This window comes from Crocodylus porosus, unplaced genomic scaffold (assembly GCF_001723895.1).
Source record: "Crocodylus porosus isolate Cpor-Errol unplaced genomic scaffold, CroPor_comp1, whole genome shotgun sequence".
NCBI lineage: Eukaryota > Metazoa > Chordata > Crocodylia > Crocodylidae > Crocodylus > Crocodylus porosus.
In genome coordinates, this window is record NW_017728924.1 from 3,304,406 (window position 1) to 3,328,403 (window position 23,998).

Consider the following 23,998-nt stretch of genomic DNA (forward strand, 5'->3'; position numbering starts at 1 on the left):
GGACGCGGCTCTGCCCAGGTGACAGCGGCGAGGGGAAGACCCGCCTCTGGGGTGGGGTCACGTCGCCCCTCAGGGGCCGGGCCGGGCCGGGCCGGGGGGATTCGTACCTGCTTTGAAGAAGTACCCGCTGAGGTCTGCTGCGCCCCCACCGGCGGGTGGGGAGGAGGCTGGGAGCGGGGGGAGCGCTTTGCCAAGCGCGGCCTTTGCCTCTGCACCCACCCGTGCCCTCGCTCTCTGCAAAAGGCCGAGGCTCAACTAGGGCAGCGGGGAAGTCTCAAACGAGCAGCCCTGGTTTTGTTGGCCTCTCGGTCCTTGCCGTCGTCGGTGAAGTCTGGCCGTGTGGCCGCCGGAAGGAGCAGGCAGGTAGCAGCCCAGTCCTGCTGTCGGGCTTAGGCCTCCTGACGGGTTCAGCGGATGCAGCGACTCGCCGCTGCTTCGCGTTTCTGGTCCGCGCTCTGCTACAGCCTGGAGCAATGCATGCAAGTGCCTCTCTAGGGATGAAAACCACGAAGGGAAAGACCGATTTAGCAGAGGAAGGCAGCTCCCGGCATGGTGGCCCTGCAGGGCAGGTAACTTGGGCCACCCCTGCTTATGACGCCTGGTTTGGGGTCATAACTGGGATGCACAGCTCCATCCTGCTTGCAGCCAGGTGAGTTCAGCTTGGAAGGAGGCACATGTTTTGAACTGAGATTAACTGTGTGATCCGTGTAACTGGAGGCAACTAGTGAGGGGAGGGATGAATCCTCCCCCCCATCTCTTGTCCTCTTCTGGAAGATACCCTCCTGGGCTCAGTACTGGGGAACAGCTTCAGTGTCTTGTGTGGGAGGTCAGGCTGGATGCATCATTTCTAGCCTTAAAACTCATGAATAAAACACATGGTCTTTAGTTTTCCTCTCCTCCCACCTTCTTTCTGACCACAACCCCTCCCCTGCCTCCAGTCTCTGGCCAGAATCAACTTATTGCCCTCCCGTTAGCCTCTCGGGCCAGTCTTGGAGTTCATGTCTTTGATTGCAGAAGCAGTTTTTTCACAGACCCCTTTCTGTAGCCTTTTCCATCTGCGGTTCTTTGAAAACACTGACCTCAATTCAGGCTCATCCTGTTCCTTGTCAGAGTGGTGGATGGGGTCATCTCCATTTTACGGGAAAGGAGGCATGCCGAGATGGAGGGGGTTGATGCCAAAGGCTTTGGATTGCCTAACCCATACTCCCAGGCTGTAGCTCCCAGGACCTCTTCCCTTCTTTTGGATCCTGTAAGTTCAACATATATTATGTTGTCAGAACGACCACAGTATAGAGCATGTCGAGCACAGGCCGTTGTGTCACAACAGAGGGAGCTTTGGCTGTCAGCTCCCTTGGAGTGACAAGGTTTGGTATGGGTGATGGTTTTTAATGGAGTCTTTCATCTTGTAATGTTACAGCTTGATTAGAACTGCAGCAATGCCCTGTGCTGGGAAATGCGTGACTGTTAGTGGCAAATGCAGTTCCACTAGGACCTAATGAGTGCCCATAGCCACATAACTAAACTTCTAGTACCAATGACTGATGGTGGTCTGTCACCTGGGACCGAGATGTCAAAGAAATCTGGATTTAGAAGTCCTTTCTGTTTATGTGCATGCCAGAAATCCCCTGTTTGAGCCACAGCTTTACTGAAGGGCAGGGCATGGGTAGTAAGCCTGTGCGAGTAGGCAGCTGTTTGATCTGGCATCAGATCCGGCCACTTCGGATGCCAGGGATCTGATCTGGAGCTCCGGACCAGGTTTCCCTCCCAGAGCTCTTCCTGGGGAACTTGCTATTCTTTGAACCCATTTGATGCATTGTGCTTCCAAGCGGTGGGCATCATACGCGTCCATCCTGCCCACCGGGAAACTCCTGAATCTCACTGTGGATGCCCAAATTGAACATACATCATGTGTTAGTCAGTGGCCAAGTAATAGTCTTCCCTAAGGACTAACTGGCAACAAACCCATCCCTGAACTACAACAGGATCCTCACCTCCCCACAAGTCAGTCGTCATGCAGTGCCTGGCACACGCTTTGCTAAGCAAGTTTTCCTGCGCTACCTCTCAGCAGGCTGACAGTCCCAAGTTGTTTACCAGGAAGCTGTTTTCCTTCTTGCAGGTGCACTCTGCTGTTGCATCGGTGTTTTCTCCTGGGGATAAAAATAGATGTTAATAACAAATGTCTGGATGAAAAGGTCAATCCTGTTTCGAGTTTTGGTTGATCACAACTTGCTGCTCCATTCCACTGGTTGGCAGACTCCACACGTTCCCCCTATCATTTTGTCACTAAACAAACAGTGACATGTTCATTATACAGAAATGTAATTGTATAAATTATTGCCCAGCTGGATAAACTCTCTTAGTAAAATATATCGAGATAAAAATACAGTTTACTTTTCATCTCTATTGGGATTTGAAACCCAATATAATGGGTATATAGAGTAACCTTTATATTGTTGGATGGACCTTGATGTTTGATTTACCATTTTTTAAAATTATTATTTGAATAGTAGTAGAACCTGCTATTACCAGTCATGGACCATTGTGGATAGCATTGTAAAGATGGTTCCCGTCCCCAGGAACTTACCACTGTAGTTGTACCTTTTTTGATTACTGCCCTTATTACTTGATTGCCTGTTTCTCCTTTCTGCACCCCCATCCTCCTGCCACCTTCCCAAAAAAGAGATTAAAAAGACAGATGTAATGCAAGACTCACCTTCTCTCAGGCATTAGAGAAATATATGTGTGGTAGTAGGACCAGAATTAGAAATTGCCCAGTTCATCTGAAATCATAGCCTTTACAACACTTTTTTAGGGTACATAGAGGGCACATAGAGCATGTGTATTTGTCCTCTTTACCAGTTTTATACATCTAAAAAGAAAAGCAGCATTTTCATAAGAGTGACTGGCTTCCAAAGGAAAGATGATTTCTAACCGGGTGGCTGGAAAAGTTCCCACCAAATCAGGAGACAGAATGTACAACATCACATATAAGGCATATGTATTCAAGAACTCTTTCTACAAGGATGGGATATAATAAATTAAATATGAGGCAAGCCAAAGGAGGTTGTGTGTCTATGAAATAAAAATTAACTTTAATTAAAAAAAAGGGTCATTATGATTTGAAGGGGATAATTGCATAACAAAAATCCTACTGCCAAACTTGAATGTAAATTGATGTAGCCAGTGCTCTGAACCTACATTGGCCAACCACTCCTGGGCCCTGATTTTTGAGGATCACTTGTACCTCCTGCCACCTTTCAGGACTGGGATCCTGACACTTTTATTAACAGTACTGAAAGCAACTTTGCTTGGAGTCCTACTATGTCCATTGCCTTAACTCCTCAAAGAGACTTACATTTCTATCCCCTAGGGAGGCCTGACATCGCTAGAATCAGACCCTTAAATATCTTAGAGAATCTGGGCCTGTCATTTTGCCGGCTCAGCTCTGCTGACCATGTACCCCCAAGGTGAGGGGTGTGAACCTTAGTTAGAGTTCGGCGTGTGCAAGAACTGCAGGATGGAGCACTATGGGACAGCTCTGTAAATGGGTGTGGTTCCCTTGAAGTCGATGTTGATGGGTGGATTTACATCAATGGAGGCTGCAATGCCATAAGACTTCTGTAATAAAACCAGACTATGTGACTTGTCCTCTTGGTTAGGTGAACTCCTCCAGAAAATACTGTAAAGTGATCGAAACACCTGCCTTCTGGGAAAAGAAGCTATACTATGCATTACAAACATTGTCTTCCATCTTGTGCTCTATATGTTACAAATTAAAGAGTGTGTTATATGATCCGTTACAATACAAACGAAGCAAAGATTGGCACGCTGCTGGCTAATTCTGGACCATCGTAAGTGAAGCGATTTACAGTACAATTGATTTATGAATTGTGGGGACAAAAAGGATGGTAGCAGAGTATCTTTCTGGGTATCCATGTGCAGTCCTGGTTGCACTCTGCATTTCAGGGTTCTTCCAGCACTTTTGCAGTCCTCTTGCCAAGGCACTTGACACACTCTCACAAAGAGGACCCTACAGCAAACCCTACTAGTCTTTTTGCATTCAGTTCTTAAAGGAGTTTGGTCATCAAAGACGGCTGCATAGAACTGCAAGATCTGTCTGAAGCAGCGGTCTAGAAGAACCTAATCGTACAGATCTTTTACTGCTGACTGGGTTTTTATCGTCTGTGAGGAGCTGTTTGCAGCATTGCCAGCCCTTGTCATTTTATTGTTCACCTCAGTACTTTTGTATTAGAGTCCTTGCTCCTGGAGTCACGTGATTATTTAACAGTCTCACCTCATTGATCTGCGTGGATTTCCGGCTGCGTGGTGGGTCACTAGGTAGGGGCATGCCATTGGGTAAACTGGGGTGGGCAATTATTTTGCGTGTAGGATCGCTTACTAAGTTTTGGCAAGCCATCGAGGGCTGCGTGACAGGCAGCCAGAGGCAGATAAACATTAATTTTCTAAATTTTTTAGGGTTCCCACAGGCCAGATGGAATGGCCTGGCGGGCTGCATTTTGTCCACCCTGGGGTAGACAAACCCTTACTTTGCTATTATTGATCCACTTCTGGGGACTGTAGATGCCTAAGATGTCTGTGAGCCTCTGTGGGAGCCCTGAGCACACAAGAACTGCAAGACGGAGCCCCATGGGACAGGTGTCCCAAGTACTTCTCTAATGTCTCAGGCCAGAGCCTACCTTGAGGATAATAGCTTACTTCTGCTGCCTGCTAACATAGCTACTCTTTGCAGCTAAATAGAGACAGGGCTCTTAGCTTTCTTTAATTGCTTCTTGTACCACAGCATCATTAGTTGTATACTCAGGTACAAGTTACTCTTTTCAGTTGGAGTATTCATAGGAGGAAGAAGGAAGAAAACAACTTTAACTAGTCTCCATGAAACGAACATTTCAGATTTCAAACTCATCTTTTTTGGATCTTCAGTTCAGGAGCAGCATGTTTCGGCGTATTTTTCTCTCCATTTCTTTTTGGATTTGAGTTTTCTCTTGAGATTTACAAGGGCGGTGCGGAAAGGGTAAGATTATACATATACCAGAGTGTAGAGAGCTTTCCTCAGACCACAATGTCATCATTCACGTGACCACTTTTGCTTGTTTTTGAAACCTATTTTAATTATAACAGGGGGGCTGTGGACCTGATGATCTGTAAGGTCCCTTCCTGCCCCTAACAAGTATGAAACTATAAGGGACACATGCTTGTTTGTATTTTAGATGTATTGTTACTGTTGGAGCTGTTTCTGCTGCCTTCAACCTGGCAGCCGCTTGATTCTTTGGCTGGGAAAGACAGATTTGCTCCTCTGCTAACCATAGTCAATCCAGAAGCCTTCTCTTGAATGCAGACTCTAGAAAAATGCCTTGAATTAGATCCACCCCTTGGTCCAATTTTGTGTGGCAAGCAGCTCAGGCTGCTGCCTTCTGTTTGAAGACAGGGAGCCAGAGTAGCTAGCTAAGGACATCTCTGTATGAGTACCAATGATTTATTTTTGCATTTGCTGCTCTTTTGCAATGCTCTGGGCTGTGCTGGGTGTTGCGGGAGAATTACCGTATTTTCTAGCGTACAACATGCCCCCTGTATATAATACACACCTTGTTTGAGAGAGAGGATTAAGAAAAAGGAATTTTCTTTGTAGAAACTGAGTAGCAGCAGCTAGAGAGCCTGCTGCTGGCTCCACGGGCTGGATGGGACTCTCAGTCAGACCTGGGTCAGACCTGGTGCAGTGCGCCCAACCCTGCGCCCTGGGTCTTGGGCCATGTGCCGGGTCTGACCTGGTGCACACAATCCTGGCCATGGGCTGGTCCTGCATGATGGCTCAGTCTGGTGCATGGGGCCATGTCATCCAGCTGGGGGACTCTCCATGGGTCTGGAAATGTAGCAGGAGGGCAGCGGTGGCAGCATTCATTGCTGTACCTCACAGAGCCATGGCAAATAATGCTTCTATCACTTCCCTGCTGCCACGTGTCTGGATGTGTGGGGATCTGGTTTTCTTGCATGTAATGTGCCCCAGTTTTCACCAGCTGCTTTTGGTCAAAAGACAAGGGTCACATGTGAGAAAATATGGTATTTCCCATGGTAGTAATGATGAGAGAGCTAGTTTCTGGTTTGCGATCTGTTAATGGCTTAAGTCCTTTTGCCATTAGAATCGGCTTTTGGGATGACCAATGGTAATGTCTCCATGGGAGGATCTCTAGTGCAAACTGCTTTCCCTAGGCAGGTTGTGCTGGCTTGGCAGAGCCAGTCTCTTTTCTCTGAGGATTGGTACGTGAATGAGCCCATGGGAAGAGCATTTTTGATGTGGAAAATGAAACCTGCTGAGGTGAGGTACAACTCATGAGTTCTTGCTGACTTTTTGTTGCGGTTTGCTTCCAGTGGGGTCTCTACTGTACCTTCATCCGTGTGTTTTTAAGTAAAACAGAAGTAGACTCATAAAAGGAGAGGGATTAATGACACCAGTTAGAAGCAGGTAGAGTATAGGGGGACATCTGAACAAGTATTTTCTACAGTTCTGCCAATGTGTCTTCATCCTGGCCTGAAATACATTTCCAGTCATTGCTCATGTACTGTGCTAGCCTGACTTTCCACATACCAGTTGTTCTGCTACTGAACAGAGATGATTAATTCCAGGATGACTAATGGGGGATGTGTGCGAGAAAGAATGAAACAACTGTTTCTTTTTTGCTTGTGAAGCTCGTTAGCCCTGCAGAGCTGCAGGTAGGCTTCCTAGTATCTAATCTGTTGCAATAATTGCCTTGGAGGTAGGATAGTCATAAAATGGATGATGTAGACATGAGCTAAGATGGTCATTTACAGTAGTGCAAATTAGGAACTCTAATTCTGGGCAATGCTTTCCTGCCACCAAGATGATACCAATGGTCTACTGTGATTACAAGAGGCGAATTCTTCATTTTTTCAATGCATCAAATACAAATTCAGTCAGATTAAAAGAGGAGTCCTGGGTAGTGGGATACCATTTGGGTACCATTTACCCAGCACAGCTGCCCACCCAAACTTTATCACATTTGAAACAGACTTGGGGATATTATGTTCTATAGGCATGGCTATATTGTGTTACATATATATGGCTATGCTACGGAGAGGCAGAATGATCTCTTCAGTTAAGCAAACCTGGCTAATGTAGAGATGCTTCTCTTCTGAGATGGCAACACACTGGCAAGGACAGAAAATGAAGCAATGGTACCAACACCATTACCAAATTGTTATAAGCTCATTATTATAATGGTTTTGTTCATGCTGAGAACACAGGAACTTAGGAAGTGGGATCTATTCTCAGCTCTGTTACTGGCCTTTTTGGGTAAGTCACTTTGCTGCTGTGTGCCTTGGTTTCCCCTTGGGTAAAATGGAGATGCCTCCTTTGTAAAGCATCTTGAGATCTACTGCTGAAAAGCCCCACAGAAAAGCACCCACACCTCTGATGCTGACACATTAATGATTTGCAAAATTACTTAAAAATTCCTAAAAATAATCCTGTTTTTTCTTCACAATAAGTGCTGAAAATCTGTTCCTGTTTTGATGGATAGCATTTTTTTCTATGCATGAGTTAGCTAGTTGTAGTGGTTAATAGGAAAAAAAAATCACTTCCCAGTTGTTACACCACAGTGGCAATTTAGGTTCTCCAGTGTTCCCTAGGTATAGAATAGGGTATAACAATTCCCTTTGAAATACTATGTAAAACCTGAGTACACTTATACATGTCCTTAATGTTCTTATCAGGAATGGTTCCACTGATATTGGTGTTTGGAGAGAGAAATCGGGGTGGCTGACCTGTAACGTGTGTGGCCCATGGCAGACCAGGGAAGAGGTAGACAGTAGAGCGGCAGCTCAGGCAGGGGAAAGGGATCAGAGTGGCACTCAAGGAGGGTGCAGGGCTAATTTGTGGCACGTCTGCCAAAAAAGTTGGCTCCCTACTGATGTAAATGGTAGTGATTGGGTAACTCTTGACTGTTCTTCTCTTGTTACTGTGGTATCAATGGCCTCATGATCTCATAACCTGTGCTTTTTATTACTGATCCAAGGAAGGAGAAAAAGACTTGCTCCAGGCTACCCGAGAGGTCTTTGGCACACCAGGGGATTTAACAGCATGTCCGAGGTTCCAGCTTAGTAAGTACTCACTGGTAATTGCCATCAAACCTTGCTAGTACTGTTATAACACTTGTTGTCAGGGAAAACTATTCTCCTGCATTTACCCAATAAAGTTAAATGCAAAACTGTGTATCAAGCAGCTGAATGCCTGTAACTGTGTTCCCTTCATAGTCAGTCCGTTCATGTTCCCATTACCATGAACCGTGCAACGCTGTTCATTGTTGGGGAAGTTCATGGAAATGAGGATGCATGATAGCATTAGTCAGAGGCCCGTGTTACCAGACGCATTGCATTTTGGAGTAACTAATGTCTCTTTATAATCTTTAAAGAGAGGCGGTTGGCTGTATTAGTCTGAAATTAGGCAGCAGGTAGGACAAGGGTAGCCCCAACAACAAGTTAGTCAGGTGCCACCTTCGCCTAAAGAGTAACAACAAGTTAGTCAGGTGCCACCTTCGCCTACCTTATTATCTTTAAAGAAACCTATTGTGAAAGCACACAGTAATTCCACGTTAGCTTTGTAAGCTCCCTCTGCTGGGCTAGTCCCAGACTTGCGTCGGATTCCCATCCCTTTTACACATGTATAACTGATGTCAGCGGGTCTACTTCTGATTCACCCCAGTAGCACAGAAAAGAGTATTGGACCTATTTAATTCTTGATTTGATTTAAAGCCATGTCATTCAGGGGGACACCTCAGTCAAGCACATTCCTATGTTACTTGTAGTATCTGAGAGCTGCTTGTAACATCTTACATGTATAACAAAATGTGGTCTAGCTTATGCTTCCCTCTCAAACTTCACTAGGGAAAAAGGAGTAAGCATTTAGAGTACATTGTTTGAATTCACAGATAAAAAAAAAAAAGAACAGGCTTTTATAGTTTAATTTTGTCTTTTTTAGTTTAATTTTTGTGTGTACCAGTTAGGACTAACCTAAATCAATCAAATTGCCAGGTACATGGCAACATTTTATTATCAAGGGAAACAGGCACTGTATATTGTTAAGGCTTCAAGCCATTAGGGATTTTAACCAAAAGCTTAAGTTTAAGCATTTGGTGTTATGGTGATGATCATGGTATAAAAAAATGATATAGCATAGAATAAAATCTATTCCCATTGAAGTCACTGGGGCTTTAGCAGTTCCTTGAGTGCTTTGTTGAATTGGGACTCAGTCCTCACTTTACCTTTCTGTGATTCTGTCTGGGATGAATTAGTTGGAGACAAACCTGATTTGAGCAGGGGGCTGGACTAGATCTCCTAAGAGCTCTTCTAGCCCTGCTTTTCTATGATTGCATAGCAATTCCATCAAAGTCATTTCAAGAGCAGTAGGAAAAACTTGGATCTGAGTTTTATCCTCTTTTTTTTTTAGTTTTATTTTCAGATTGGCAGCATTAAAAGGAAATCTTAGAAGTTTAAATTTGTTGGAGAAAGATGACTGAGTCGTAATAAAACTCTCTGACACACAAAAGGCTTGCTCCTAGGACAGGACAACCATGGAATGTTGTTTTATGGGTTATTTCTAGAGCTGTGCATTGCTAAGGGGGTCATGGTATGTTTTGGGTGGTTAGAGGAATCTAGTCATGTTCCTCTTGCCCCTGACACACAAACCCTGCACTTATAGTTATCTCCTTCTATGGTGCACCTCATATCTTACTATTGTGATGAAAATAGAAATGCCTTAACATTCAGGTAGATGGGTTTTAGGGCAGAATTAACCGTCCTGAATGATGCTACCTGTTGATGGCACCAGGAGTTTTGCATAGGGGTGGTTTGGAGGGGTGTTAGATATTAAGTTGCTAGAGGAAGAGATTTTGTCATCTTGGACGTCAGTAGAGCAGCCCACTCAGGAGCAGGGTGCTGTATAAATCAGAGAATTCTGGCTTTCACTGGGTGCATCGATGTGCTTTTATGGCACACAACATGAATAAACCGTAGAGCTTATTGCTCTAGAGTTTATTGTTCCTGGGTGTGCCATTTGAATGTGCACCTGGGGGCAATTAGCTCCGGAGCAATAAGCTGCACAGCTTATTCATGCACAGCACGTGGAGCTGGGGAGGAGCAACCCCAGCTGGCAGGGGCCCCCAAAGGTCAGCCTACCACCCCAAGAGTCCCCCCGACAGGGATGATGCATAGGGGGGTGCACCCCCTGCAGGCAGTTGCCACTTGTCACCCCACAGCCAACACTGCTGGCATTGTCTGTGGGTGGTCAGCAATCCCTGCTGGCCCCTGCCAACACTGCTGGCGGTGCCTGTGGGTGGTCGCCCAGCCCTGGTTGGAGCTCGCCACCCCCTCCGCTGCTGACAGCGCTGGCAGCATCTGCAGGAGGTCCCTGCTCACTGCCGCTGTGCTCCTGCTGCTGCCAGCGCAGCTGTGCCCCCAGCCAACAGGGGCATGTGCTATTCATGCCCCCTGATTCAGTGTGCGGCAGAGGGACTGGCGGGGGCACAAGAGAACTTAAGTGCAGGGCTAGCAGGCAGCCCCTACACTGAAGCATCCTCATGCCCCTCCAGTGTCTACAAGTGTGCTGCTGCGGTTTTTTATTCTGCAGCAGGATAATACTCATATTTAAACGTACTATCCTGCTGGGGAGTAAATTAATTTACTCTAGCCTATTAGGGGTGCATATGTAGATGCTGAAATGTTTAATGTGCAGCTAATTAGTCAACTATGCAGTCAACATCTTGTGCACATGTGCCCAGTGTGGACAATAAGGAAGAAACAGCATCTTAAAAACAGCTAGCTGTGCAAGATGGAAAGTATAAGGAAGGCGATTGTTGTGCTCCCTCTTGTGGAAAATGCTGGAAAGCAGGAATGAAAGGTAAAGAAAGCCCAGAAGGGTTAATTTAGCCTGCCACTAGCATTACTGGAAGTTGCATGTCGATGCTTGCGTTTTCATCCTATTGTCAGTGAACAGTTTTGCCCTTCTTTGACTTAATTGGTAAGGAGGTCAAAAAATCCAATGTGAGATCAGAAGACAAGCCTTTGGGCAGCAGACTGAGCGTACGGTTCTCTTACTTTGGCTTATATTTAAAGGAAAAAGAATGGTCTAGCACCTGCTTAGCCAATAACACTAAGTGCTATTTACCGTCAAATGTTTTATCAAACCTCTGGCAGCTTGTTTTCAGTGGATTTGGGGATTCTGCTATAGTTTTGGGTCTTTTGTGTCCATCTGTGATTCCTCCCTTGAGGGGATAGCAATGTCATGTATGATGTGTGGAGAAGGAGTTCAGAGATGAGTAGAAAGATTAGGCCCCTGCCCTGAAAACTCAGGTCAAACTATTGCCTTGTAGCTGGGGAATGATATGCAGTAAAAAGCAAAACTGAGCCATGTGTTTATTTTTAAGTGCTGCTTAGACTTTTTAGTGTCTCTCTTGCCAACGTGCCACTGTCACATTTCTCCAAGCTTTGTTCTCATCTCTGCACTATGGACCTGTATACAATAACAGACCAATATAGTGATTAAGCCTACAAACACCAGAGCATGAGCACGTTCTTTCATTGTGTTGCAGCCAGTGTCACTCATGCTTGCAGGATTGCACCTCTACGGAGTAAATTACTTGGTTAAACAAACTTTCCTTATATCTGAGTGTCTGCACCCTACTAGGTTATTGTGATCTCAGAACAAAGGTCTGTTCATGTATCTCTCCATCAGCCTCAGCTGTGACACATACTAGCTTCTTTCTTCCTCACCCATATAGTCTTACTTGTTTTTTATTTTTCTTCTAGTCCAGTTGTTAGAAGAGGGGATTGGGAGGGAAGAGTCTGAGTTCTCTTTCTGCTTTTAATACTGCTTCATTATGTGATTTTGGGCAACACTTGTGTAACTTTTCTATGCCTCATTTTATCCATCTGCAAAATGACAAAATACTGTAGAAGCATCTCAAGAGGTTAAACTGCTGTTTATAAATCATTTTGAGATTCTGGGATACACCAACAAGAGCAGATTTTCTGACTGGGACAAGTTATCCCAATGTGAGGGTATTTTGATTGCGACCAGCTCATTTTGGGCTCTTTGGTGAGTTTCTTATTTAGATATAACCTAAGTTAACACAAAACCTAGCTCTAGCTCTTTGGGATGGAGGCTGTGTTTGTACAGCACCTGGCACTGTGGAGTGAGTGGCTTGGGTGATCTCTGGGCACACTCACAGTCTCAGCATTAAGTGATGATAACATCCCTGCCTTTTGTTTGCACCAGATTTACAAAACTTTAATCCTGCAATTTAAAAGACATGCTTTTAGTCATTGTATTGTTGTACTGGGCATGTTCATGGTTTTTTGAGCATGCCTGCTTAGATTTGGAAATGTATTCTGCTTTCTACCTACCCTTTGAGATGTTTTGCAGGAACATGCTGATTTCAGTGTAGCTTTACTTTGAAAAGAAGCATTTTGCTTCTGCTGTCTTGCTTTGGTTTGAGACATAGGACAAAGCATAGCACAGCACAGCACAGCACAGTCTAGCATAATGAATATAATAGTTGGATATTATCCAAATGAAATATTTCAACATTATTGAAGTGCTTTGTTCTGATGCAGTCATGTAGAGGTTTCCCAGTCTAAATGCTGTGGAACTATTACTTCCTGTGTGTTACTTCGAGAGTCTGACTTTTTATCCCAGTTTGGGACAGAAACTTATTTTGAAATGTCAAACTTTTCAGAGTGGCTGACATTTTGTTTTCTGATCCTCTGTACTCCTGATGTGAGCAAGAACCCAAATGGGAGCCTTGTGCACAACTGCAAGGAGAAGGGCTGTGAAACAAGGGCCTTATGTGATGTGAGGGTGCATTGTATTAGCACAGGCAAAATCATTACCATTGTTGCTTGTAGTTTCAGGAAGCTTAAGTTCTTATTACAGTGGAGGATTCTCCTGCTGAGGTTCTTCATAGGAAATGTCAGTCAAATATGTTAGCTAAAATGCATCCAGCTCAATAGAAACCACACGCTGTACCCTTGTGGTAAGGTGCTTTCATGTAGCCAATAGCCTCAAGATGCATTTAATTGAGTATTTCAGCAACTCAAAGATTTGATTATTGATAGACCATGTTTCAAAGCACAGTATATTAATTCTACCAGAGTACCTCTTTTTGAAGCCGCCTGTTTTAGCTACAAGGGGGCGGGGTATGCTATCTGCCATGAGACACTGGACAGGAACATATCATGGACAGGTAGAACCAAATCCAGGACTCAGTGGGTGTGTCTACATGTGCATTAGATCTGGGAGCAGTTTACACTTGCTAGTAAATGCTCCCAGGAATGTATTCACATGTGTTGGGAAGTGGGAGCACATTTGCTGCTAATGGCAGCAAACTGCTCTTGCTTCCTGGGGCCCTATAATGGGCCCTGGATGCTAGCCCAGGGGCTGGCAGAGAGCACAGGTGTCTCTTGGCCAGGGCTGGGACATTGCTCCCTGCCCCTGGAGGGCTAACTGCTGCCAGGGCGAGGACAATGTCCCCCTGCTCTGGCAACAGGGAGCTCCCAGCCCTGGCTCCCTGATCGGAGCAGGGGACTTGGAAAGAGCTACAGAGGTGGGCAGGCCCCTGCCCCCTGTCCCAATCTGCCAGTGGGGCAGCTAGCAGCGAGCCTCTGGAAGGGCAGGGATTACCCCCCTGCCTGTTCCCCACAGAGCTCCATGATAATGGAGCTGGGCAGGGAACAGTTTCCCCAGCCCCCGCCATTAGGGAGTTCCCAGCACCAGCTCCGCGACTGAGAGAAAAGGATCTTCAAGTTCCAGCACCACAACAGCGGGGCCTGTGCTGTGAGACAAGGATTTTCCAGGCCCCTATGCCCTGATTGCACTCTCCAAGTGGGGGAGCTTGAAGGTCCCTGCTGCAGGAGCAAGAGGATATAGTCCCTGCCTGGGTTCTGGTGGCAGAGCCCACCCTGGTGGCAGGCAGTAAAGCGTCTCATGTAGACGCACCCAGGGTGAGGAAATAGACTCCAGGAGCCCTGTGGGAGGCCAGGGAGGTGCAGTATTTCTGCTCTCTGTGGGATGGCAGGGGATTGAGGGATCAAAGTTTCCTATGCAGCGCGGTACTGGAGAAGTCCACGGTTGGTCTGGAGCTGCTTCAGTTTGGATGCAACCTTGTGAGACCACAGCATACGGTTGGCATAAAGAAGGTGTCTCGGCTGGTAAGAAATGGTAAGTGTTTCTATGAAAAATTTCAAAGGGAATTGAAATGAAATGTTCCCTTTTTAGAAAACTTTTTATTTTTAGTTCAGGGCTTCAGCCTTTCATCTCTGACTCCTCGCTCTTCATTTCCCTCCCCAAGAAGAAGCAGCAAGTGAAAAAAAGAGGACCCCGCTAAAAATTGCAACTTAAATTTATTTGATGTTGATTAAAAAAAAATTAAAATATTTTGGAAAAGATGGAGGAAACGTGTTTTTCAAAAATGAGATATTAGGTATAAATGCATACAAAATCCATTCTTTTTGTGGCAAATAGACAACTGCTCAGTGACAAACTTTCCATTAGGTGAGGATGGTATGAAGCCACCAAACCTGGCCCTGGCCTCAGGTACAGGGATGAATGAACGTCAGACCTCCTGAATGCAAAATAACAGCATTTTCAGGGCATCCAGTACCATGAGGAAGATTTCAGTGCATTATCTTCATTCTTAACTGATCCATGGATTGTTGCCTCTAGCTAGTCAGTCATTGTGGGCTGGGCACCAGTAGATCATAAGATAACTTAAACATCATGAAGCTTTACAGATAAAACACACAGGTTCTTTTTATTTGCTATCTGGTTTTGAGGATTTTAGTCTTTGTATTTTTACGATGTTTCTGCTGCCATGAGGGCTAGAAATGTCCTTTTTTCATTAAGATGAAATCTAGCATTCCCATGTAATAGCACGATGCTGGGAAGCAGGGCTTAGAGAAAAAAAACAAAACAGGCCTGGCAGCAGTTGCTATGAAATCCTGAAATGGTTGATGACATTGTGCTCTTGAAGGGCAGTTGCTGCTCCCTGACTCTTCTTACTAGTTTCATTGCAGAGTCCTTTTTACTCTTGCCCTCACAGCTGGTAAGGGTGCTAGCTTTCCCCAGAACAGCTGTATTTTGAGGGAGAGCACTGGAAACGGATGTTCAAGGCAACGGGGGGAAGCAGATTGATCTTATGTTGACCTGGAACATAAATATCTTCCATCTTGTTAGCCTCTTCCACTGCTCCATTTAATGGACTAACATGCTGGTTTGTCTGTTTATCACATTGATAGACCTGTTAAATGAAACCCACAGAGATTAGACAATTTAGTCTTGTAGTCAGTGGCAGCTCTTTGTGAGAATGATTTCTAGTGATAGTGACTGTACCAAGCGTCCACGCTGCCTGTGGTTATCAACATTCATTATACTTTTTGTTGACTCAAGCCATTAATAACCTGTCAGATTAGGCAATTAGGCTGTCTCTAGTTGCTGGGGGAAATTGTTTTTCCCTAACTGATGGTATTGGTTTTGCAGTTGTGCAGATAAGCACTTGGTGAAACTGTGCTCCAGGCATTCCTAACTGGGCTTGCCGACGAACGCAGAATTGGTGTTCAGCTTCAAGGGGTGCAAATAGACAGTCACCAAGAAAAATATCCTGAGCATCTCCACGCACATCTTAAAGGTAACATATTCGTGGCAACCTTGACCCAGTACATGCACACTTGCCCACTCAACTCTGTGCACATGAGCAGTGATGTCAATGCTGTTGGTTTTTTTTTTTTGAACAAGGTTTCCATTTTCTAAATTAAGTCCTGATCCCAAGCCCAATGAAGTCAATTGGGGTCTTTCTACAAGACTTTAGTGGGCTTTGGATCATATCCTTAAGCAAACTTGGCTGTTGTGGTACCTGCTGCCTCTCTGATGTGCTCTTCAGGCTGACTTTCTCATTTGGAAATTGGCTGTCTGTAACATCAAGCAGTCGCTACAGCAATTTATAAATGTGATAAGGCTTCTCTTTATACCCTAGAAGATGTAGCTGCCCTGAATTCTCAGTTGGATGACATTTAACTGCTTTTAGGAACCATAAATCCATAACCTCGCCAGCCTGAGTCCATCAGGCTGCAGCGTCATTTCAGTTACTTCAAGATATTCAGGGGGAATAGACAAAATGACGGAGGAACTTGAAAAGCTATTTGGGTTTCCAATGATTAAAGCTTACAAGATTGGCACAAAAATTGAGGAAGCTATTTTCTGGTCCTGGCGAAAGGCTGGATTAACAAGCAGGGAGGAATTCAAGAGATGAACATCATTTTCAGGGGAAACCTCCAACCTGCTTTCTGTCGAAGTCAGACTCAAATCCTCAAGTTGGAATGACATGAGGAGAGACACAAACTCAGGGTGCAAATAACAGCATGGAGAATATGATCTGAGTGACAGAGGTGATTTCTGTGACACAAGTAACCAGGGGATAATAAGGAGAATAGGAAGTGGTCAGCTGGGTGCTCTCCATCCCTGTGGTCAGAGGTGTTGCCTTCTGGTATCACAAAGGACTGTGGTTGTGGCAGAGGGCATGGAGCAAGATATGCATAATTATCCACCATGGTGGTGCTGGATTAAGGTGACAGGAGCCTCAGATGATTGTATGGAGAGAACAAACATTTGTGGACAGCTCTGCTTGAATTTTAGGGAGGGAGATAACATTACTGAGTGGCCCAGATTCCCTCCCAGTGCCACCTAGGCAGTCCTCTCCCAGAATGCATAGTTACAACCCTACATGATCCTCAGTAAGAGCACACCTTGGTCTTGGAGCCTGCTTTTTCCTATAACAGACATACCCTTGTGACCAAAGGATGCATCCTGAGCAAGTGGAAAATATGCCCGATAAATAGGCTATGCTACAACTGAGTATGTGAGCTGGTAAAGGGAGAGATGCTCTTGGGTTAATAGGGTCCCCACACTGCAACCCCAAGGAAAAGGAGTTCAGCCCAGTATGCATCTGGGCTGGGATTTTTGAATGGGCCTGATGGTGTTAGGCACTCGATCCCCATGAACTTCAGTGGACACCTAACTCCATTAACCATTGTCTACATGTATTTTTGCTGCTACGTGAAGCGTGGGATTTTTCAGCTATGTAAATTTGTCAGTAAGTACCCTGGGAAGGGCACAGTTGTACTGGTATAAAGGTGATGTACATTGGTACAACTGCTCCTTTTCCACTCAGGCATAGTCGTGCTGGTAAAATGTACCTTTATGCTGATGGACTGCATTCTGGTACCTATAGAGTTAAGCTATCGCTTTCCAGTGTAGATAAGCCCCGAGACTCTTGACAACTTCTGACTATGAGTAAAACACCAGTCTAAAACCATAAGCTGCCTAGGAGCTGGGTCTCTCCTGAATAGCTCCACCTTGAGTGCAAATGTGGACAAAAAATATACGTCTTGTGGCTCTTGCAGTGCTCTAGCAACCTTGAAAGATCCATGTCCAGCCTTAGGGATGCAGCTGACCAAAAAGGCCCTGCCACAAATCTTTCCTTAAGGAAGAAGGAGAAACCTCTCTGAAAACTGACTGGAGTCTTACCCACCGAGGGCTTCTCTTTGCCCTGGGTTGCCTTTAAAACGCCACAAAAGGACATGAAACAAAGTCAGAAATGCCAATGTCCACATCCTGGCATGATTGCTGGGTGATCCCAGGAGCTTGCTGCAGGGTGAAGCACGCAACCACGATCCTCAGTCCACGAGGAACTGGCCACTATAACATTTAGAGGTAGCTCCTGACAGGATGATGGAAATCCTGACTGAAGCTTCTGGGAGGAAATTTGGCTGAACTTCTGCATGATAAAAACAGAAGCAGGTTTAAACTCTCTTTCTCTCTCAGATTTACTGCCCAAATGGCTTCTGGCTAGAGTTCAAAAGCAGCATTAAACATTTAATTTACTGCGGGTCCAAGGGCTTGAGGTGGTTGATCTCTAGACAACGATCCATTAGAAACCAACGTTATCCATCACTCTGAGCGGAGTGAAAGCACTGCTCACATTGTGGGGGTGGCAGGAATGAGGCTGCGGTTCAGGTTGCTTTGATTTTTTCCCCCCTTCAAATGAGATACAGATCCCACTGTTTCACAGTCCAGCCATTACATTTAGTCTCCTGATTTGCCACGATGTCTTGGCAAGGACAAGTGGAACTTTGGAATGACATGGCGATGAACTTTGAGATGACCTGTTTTCAATCATTCCTCTTTTTTTTTTTTTCTTAAACATGGGTCTTGTTCATGTTTGTCTCTAGGCCAGTGCAATGCTTACTTCAGCCAGGGTCCAGTCTGGCCCCAGCACAGGGTTGTCATCATCATCATCTCACTTGTGGGCTAAACAAGCACCACAGCCTCCAAGTCAAGGCTTTGCTGATGCAGCATCTTACCCATAGGCTATGGCAGTATCTGCCCAGCTGTTTTGCTTCTGGTGTGCTCGTCATCATGTAGGCAACCCCTAGCCACGATGAGCCAGGGAGACAGGCTGAATTAGTTTGCAGTACTTCATTAAATACGGACATACATATAATTCAAGGATCATTTGCATCCAGTAAGAAAGGGAGGGTAACTTCCTAGAAAGCTGGGCTTCCGACTTTAGACTAAAGGGAGCTGGTGTAATGAACCCGATGCAGAATGCATGAGTGACCTCAAGCTGTTCCTTGCCAAGTGTCAGGCTTTAAAACCTTAACCTCACCTTAAGGTAACAGGCGTTGCTCACCTGTGTGCAGCTACAAGGCTGACACACCGCCATAAAATACAGCCAGCCCCCTCCTGAGTGGCAAAGCCTATGAATGTTAAAAAAAAATCTTGCTGGAAGAACCTTGTCAGACTGAATAAGCATGAGCTTGATGAATAGGGTCATTTCCAGGGCTGGCAGAAAACCAGGCACAATAAATCAAAGGGATTTTTTTTTTTAACTATGCTTTGCAATTTGAGATCTTAATTGTTTAATTTTCATATCAGGGCTTGTCCTGGGAGATTTTTCTTCCTAGAGCCTGAAGCGGAGCTCTAAGGACTCCCAGGTAGTGGGCAAAGGGTAGAGAAGGGGGATCTGGGCTAAGAAGACAGGAAATGGGCTGGTGCCTGGGACAGTGATGCTGGTAGAAACCACATGACATCTTTTATATCTAATGGTGATTCTCTACTGGGTCACCCACTTAGAGCCCCATGGGACTGGAGGGGAACCACAACTGCCTGAAGATCTGGGGGGCCACCAAGGATTTCACAGTAACCAGGACCACTCTGACCCTTATGGGGACAACAAGGGCAGAACTCAGGACCTCGCACTCCACAAGTACAGGCCATTAGCACTGGAACGGAGCGAGAGGCATTGTTGGCTCGAAGAAGTAGGGTCTATGACATACATCTGAGCAGCTCTGACTATTTGGTGGGGAAAGGGCAGAGAGAGAGGGCACGTGCACATACACATGTGCATGCACACTAATTTTGTTGAGGCAAAAAGCAGTGCGCTACCTGTGAAGCTGCCCAGTTTGGTGAAAGATGGAAGCTGAGACTCAAAGGGTGAACTCTGATTTCAGGGCAGCTGATGCTGCCTCTCCAAACTGCTCAGAGCACACCTGGGGCTGGGGAGAAGGAGTGCGCATGCGTTGCAAGAAACACGCAACATGCAGCAAGGTGCCCTTGCGTGGTGGGGTGGATGCAGCTGTCCCACCAGTATCGTCTCAGTAAACGAGGTCCATAAAGGGGGACTTTCCTCAGTGATATCAAGGTTGGCCACAAGATGTCGCCAGCTGTCCGCACATGTCACCCCTATCTGCAAGTTTGAACAGCACATCTCCAGGGGAGGGTACTTCACCTGGCACCTGCTGCCTGGGGCTATCGGGCAGTCACAAGGCCCGAGGAAACTGGTGCAAGCATGAGATGTCGGTAGTTGTTTCCATGAGGACGTTTTGGTAGATGATGGTTTCCCATGGGAAACCACAGAGTACTTTGGGTAATGGACCCACTGCTTTGCTTTCTGCTCCAGATTTTCATGGCTTCTCCCTCTCCTGTTGCATTGTATTTTCAGCTAGGGCTTGTGGCAAAGGGGAGAAGCTCTGAAATGTGACGTGGTACAAAATGCTCAGAGCTCCAGTCCTGTGCAACGGGGATGTTCGAGCATGTACCACACATTTGCGACAAGAACTTGATCTTAGATTGGATGACTCACGAGGTCCCTTCCGGGCCTACATGTCTGTGAGATGCCTTTTAACCTGGTTGATTGGGTTTCCATCACACCCACCTTTTTGATCTTCACCAAAATTGGCGCACAGTCTCCTCCGCTCTCAGGAAAGGCAGGTCTCTTGTCACTGGTGTTTCATTATATTGACAAGCTACATTATCGTATGTTGTTGTGGAATAATCCAGGGTATTAAGCACACATGTGAACAAAGCAAATATGATGATACATCGTCCTTGCTTACTTTCATGAGTGTCCTCACTTAGGATTCCTCTTAGAGTGAACCCTCCGCCCTGTGTGGAGCCCCATTGCAGCTAGTATCTGCATTTAATTTACAAACAATACAAAGATGCCCATACCAAGGTTCCAGATGCCTTCACCTATCACTTAAAATACAGTTCCAAGATAATTAAAGTAGTAATTTCTATAGGAACTCAGCCAAACAGACACCAACTAAAAATCCTGTCTAGCTTTCACTGCTGTTGGAACCTCTGTCCTCTCCAAAACCCCTCTTAGCCACAGCTTTAACAGCCTGCTCAGAAAGTCACTTAAGTTTATTTCAGCCCAAGGGCAAGTGGGGGCATTCTACTCCTGGCAGCACTGTCCTGTGTTGGGGTGCCACAGGCAAAACTTTCCAAAGCACCTCAGTCCTACTTTCAAAAGTGATTGAGGTCTTTTCAGCTCCTCAGCCAATGGTATTTAGGCTCCTGAGTCACTTCAGAAACTGGAACTCTGGTGTTCTTTGAATATTCCACCCTTGTGTCTTTCTGTTAGTACCTAGCATGCTTCAGGGTGGCATGAAAATACTTAATGGTGCGTCTAACCATGCTATTAATTTGCAGTAGGCATGCCAGTACAGGGATGTTCCTGCCCTGCTCTGTCCCCGCTGCAGCAGCCAGGGTACCCTGGGGGCTAGCCTGGGGGCTAGCAAGGGACATGGGACTGGTCCCAACGGGCACGGGGCCAGGAAAGCTCTGCTGGCTGCAGCGGCCATTGTCTCCTGGACCATTGTGCATTGGGAGAGGACCTGATGTACACCAGGCCGGGAGGTAAATGCCTCTGTAGTGGGCAGAGCTCTCCTGGTCCCATGCCCTGTGGAAAACACAGCTGCCAGTGAGCATCCTGGCTTCCCAGGAACTGTCCTGGGTGTGGAGCAGCTGCCAGCGAGCCCCATGCCGGGCAGGGGAAGCAGGGCTTGCTGACAACTGTCCTGCTTGGTGCACTGCTGGCTGCTCCATGGAACTGGCAGGGGCTGTGTTCCCATCCCCTGCCCAAACCCTGAAACAGCCAACTCCTCCTTGTGCAGTAGCTGCTTCAGGGGGCAGGTAGGGGCTGGGTTTCCAACCTTCGCTTGCCCTCCAGAGCTGACAGCTCTATGCTGAGCGCTGGGACAGGGGGCAGAGACCTTTCCAGTCCCCATGCTGATTGGCTCCCAGGGCGAGCTGGGAGCTGAGGAGCACCAGAGCAGGGGGCAGAGAGCCCCCCTCTCCCCTCTGCTCCCCTGCTGGCTAGGTTGACCAGCAGCAAATTTGTAATGAGTAACGAGTGTTACTGTGCAATAACTACTGTGCAGTTAATCTAGTATGTGTATTTACAGGTACTAGCTAACTGTGTAGTAGGCTAATTTACTGTGCAGTTGTTGTTGGCAGTCCCTTGGAGTTGAGGATGACGTTCATCAGACTTGATGGGTTCTCAGGTGACTGAGGAGCCCGATTCTGGATGCACACATTCTTCAGCAATGGGGGCATGTTGTTGCACGGGGGAGTGGGATTCGCAGCCCCAGGTTAGTTTCCTTCTTCCTCCACTGCTGCCATTCCACCCCAGTATCAAGTTGTTGGGCCTCGAAGTGGTATGCGCCATGGTGGACCAGGTGGCACCACACCGAACAGTGAGCAAGTTGCTCCTCAGCAAATGGTTCCCAGCCATTGGTGTCGATGCCTCCCTGCTTGAGGGTGACCTTGAGTGTGTCTTTGTACCATTTCCTTTGGCTGCCCTTTGAGCGTTGGCCAATGTAGAACTGGGAAAAGAGAATCTGGCGAGGGAGGCAGTTTTCAGACATCCAGACACAGTGGCCAGTCCATTGGAGTTGGTTTCTCAAGAACGAGTCTTCGATGCTGGTGGATGCACCTTCATGGAGGATGCTTGTGCTGGTGTGGCAGTCCTCCCATTTGATCCCCAGGATTCGATGCAAGCACCGCTGGTAAAAGCTCTCAAGGTTTTTATGTGGTGTCAGTAGATGATCTGGGTTTCACTGCAGTAGAGGAGGGTGGTCAGTATGACAGCCTTGTAAACCAAGACCTTCATCATCTTCTGGAGGTGTTTATTTTCAAAGACACGTTGTCGCAGCTTGAAGAAGGTGGCACTGGCACAGTTGACCCAGTGCTGGACTTCTTAATCGATGGTTGCCCATTGAGAGAAGATGCTCCACGTACTCCAGAGCCTCCCCATCTATGTAGATAGTGTGAGGGATGTCCAGCTGGCCTGGGGAGGGTTGGTGGAGAAACTTCATCTTGGCAACGTTCAAGGACAGGTCACATCTCTTATACCAAACGTTGAAGAGATCTAAGGTCGCTTGCACATCCTGTGCAGAGTAAGCCATCATGCAGCAATTGTCTGGAAACCAAAGGTTGTGGATGTCCTTGGTTGTGAGTTAGGTTTTTGCCTGGAAGCGCCCAAGATTGAAAAGCTTTCCATCCAGTCGATGCTGATCATGTTAGATGTGGTGGATGATGATGGTCAGGTAGATGGTGAACAGGGTGGGAGCGATCACGCAACCTTGTTTGACCCCAGTCCGGATGCGGAAGGTGTTGGTTTCAGATTTTCCACTCAGGACAGTGGCGGTCATATCATCATGCAGGAGCCTCAGCATGGTGACAAAATTCAGTGGGCATCCAAGGCGTTGGAGGATGGTCCACAAAGCTTCACGATTTAAGGAATTGAATGCCTTGGAATCAAACATACTTAATCTAGTATCTGTATTTACAGGTACTAGCTAACTGCATAGTAGCCTAATTTACTTGCAGTAAATGCCCCGCATGTGCAGATGGTGACACTTTACTGCACAGTAGACTAATCTACTGCACAATAAAGTGTCTTGTCTAGATGTGCTTAATGATGATGATAAACTTGCATCACCGAGTATTTGGTAATCAGGCAGTGGTGAGAAGAATGACAGTCTGTTTTATTCTGCTGTCATTTTACTAATGCCATATGAGAAAGGCACGGGTACGAGGGACAGGAGGGTGCTTTAAGGACCAGGGTAGATTAGAACTATATAACCCAGTAACAGAGGCTGCATTTGTCTCCTACCCAGCTGCTGTGCCTGCACTGGTATTATGTGAGAACAAGGCAGCAAAAGGGAAGAAAACCTGAAAACAGGCTGCCAGTCCACCCACATTTCAGTGACAATGTGTCACTTCTGGTAACGCTGACCTCCCACCGCAAGAGAAGCTATTCTGAGTGGTAAGACTGGGGAAATAACACCACGCTTCATGGAGGTTTCTGCTCTGAATCCTCTGTCCCTCCTTAATCTCGCGGTGGTCTCATGGGGGATCTGCATTCCTGCTGCTGTTTCAGGAACTTTGGCTCCTTGTGCCAGTCATCCATCATTTTGCTGTCCCATGGACCTGGCTAGAAAGTGCCATTTCAACCAGGCCGTTTTTCAATTGGGATAGTTAATGGGCTAATAAGAACAACAGTGCAGTAGATTGGAATATTTGTGGAGTTGACAGTCAGCCCTGAGACGTGATGGTGCCAAAAATAACTGT

At 46.3% G+C, this 23,998-nt stretch overlaps 1 protein-coding gene across 1 annotated transcript in view; it reads right to left on the reverse strand.

Moving 5' to 3' along the window:
- ESX1 (ESX homeobox 1) overlaps positions 1-22,830 on the reverse strand; it is a 33,451-nt gene extending 10,621 nt beyond the window's left edge. The window contains exons 1-3 of the mRNA XM_019540451.1: positions 22,664-22,830; positions 2,585-2,667; positions 2,092-2,147 (exon numbers count right to left, since the gene is read on the reverse strand). Coding sequence (XP_019395996.1) covers positions 2,092-2,147; positions 2,585-2,667; positions 22,664-22,830 — 306 coding nt within the window. The remainder of the gene's footprint in view (positions 1-2,091; positions 2,148-2,584; positions 2,668-22,663) is intronic.
- Positions 22,831-23,998: the final 1,168 nt, after the last annotated feature.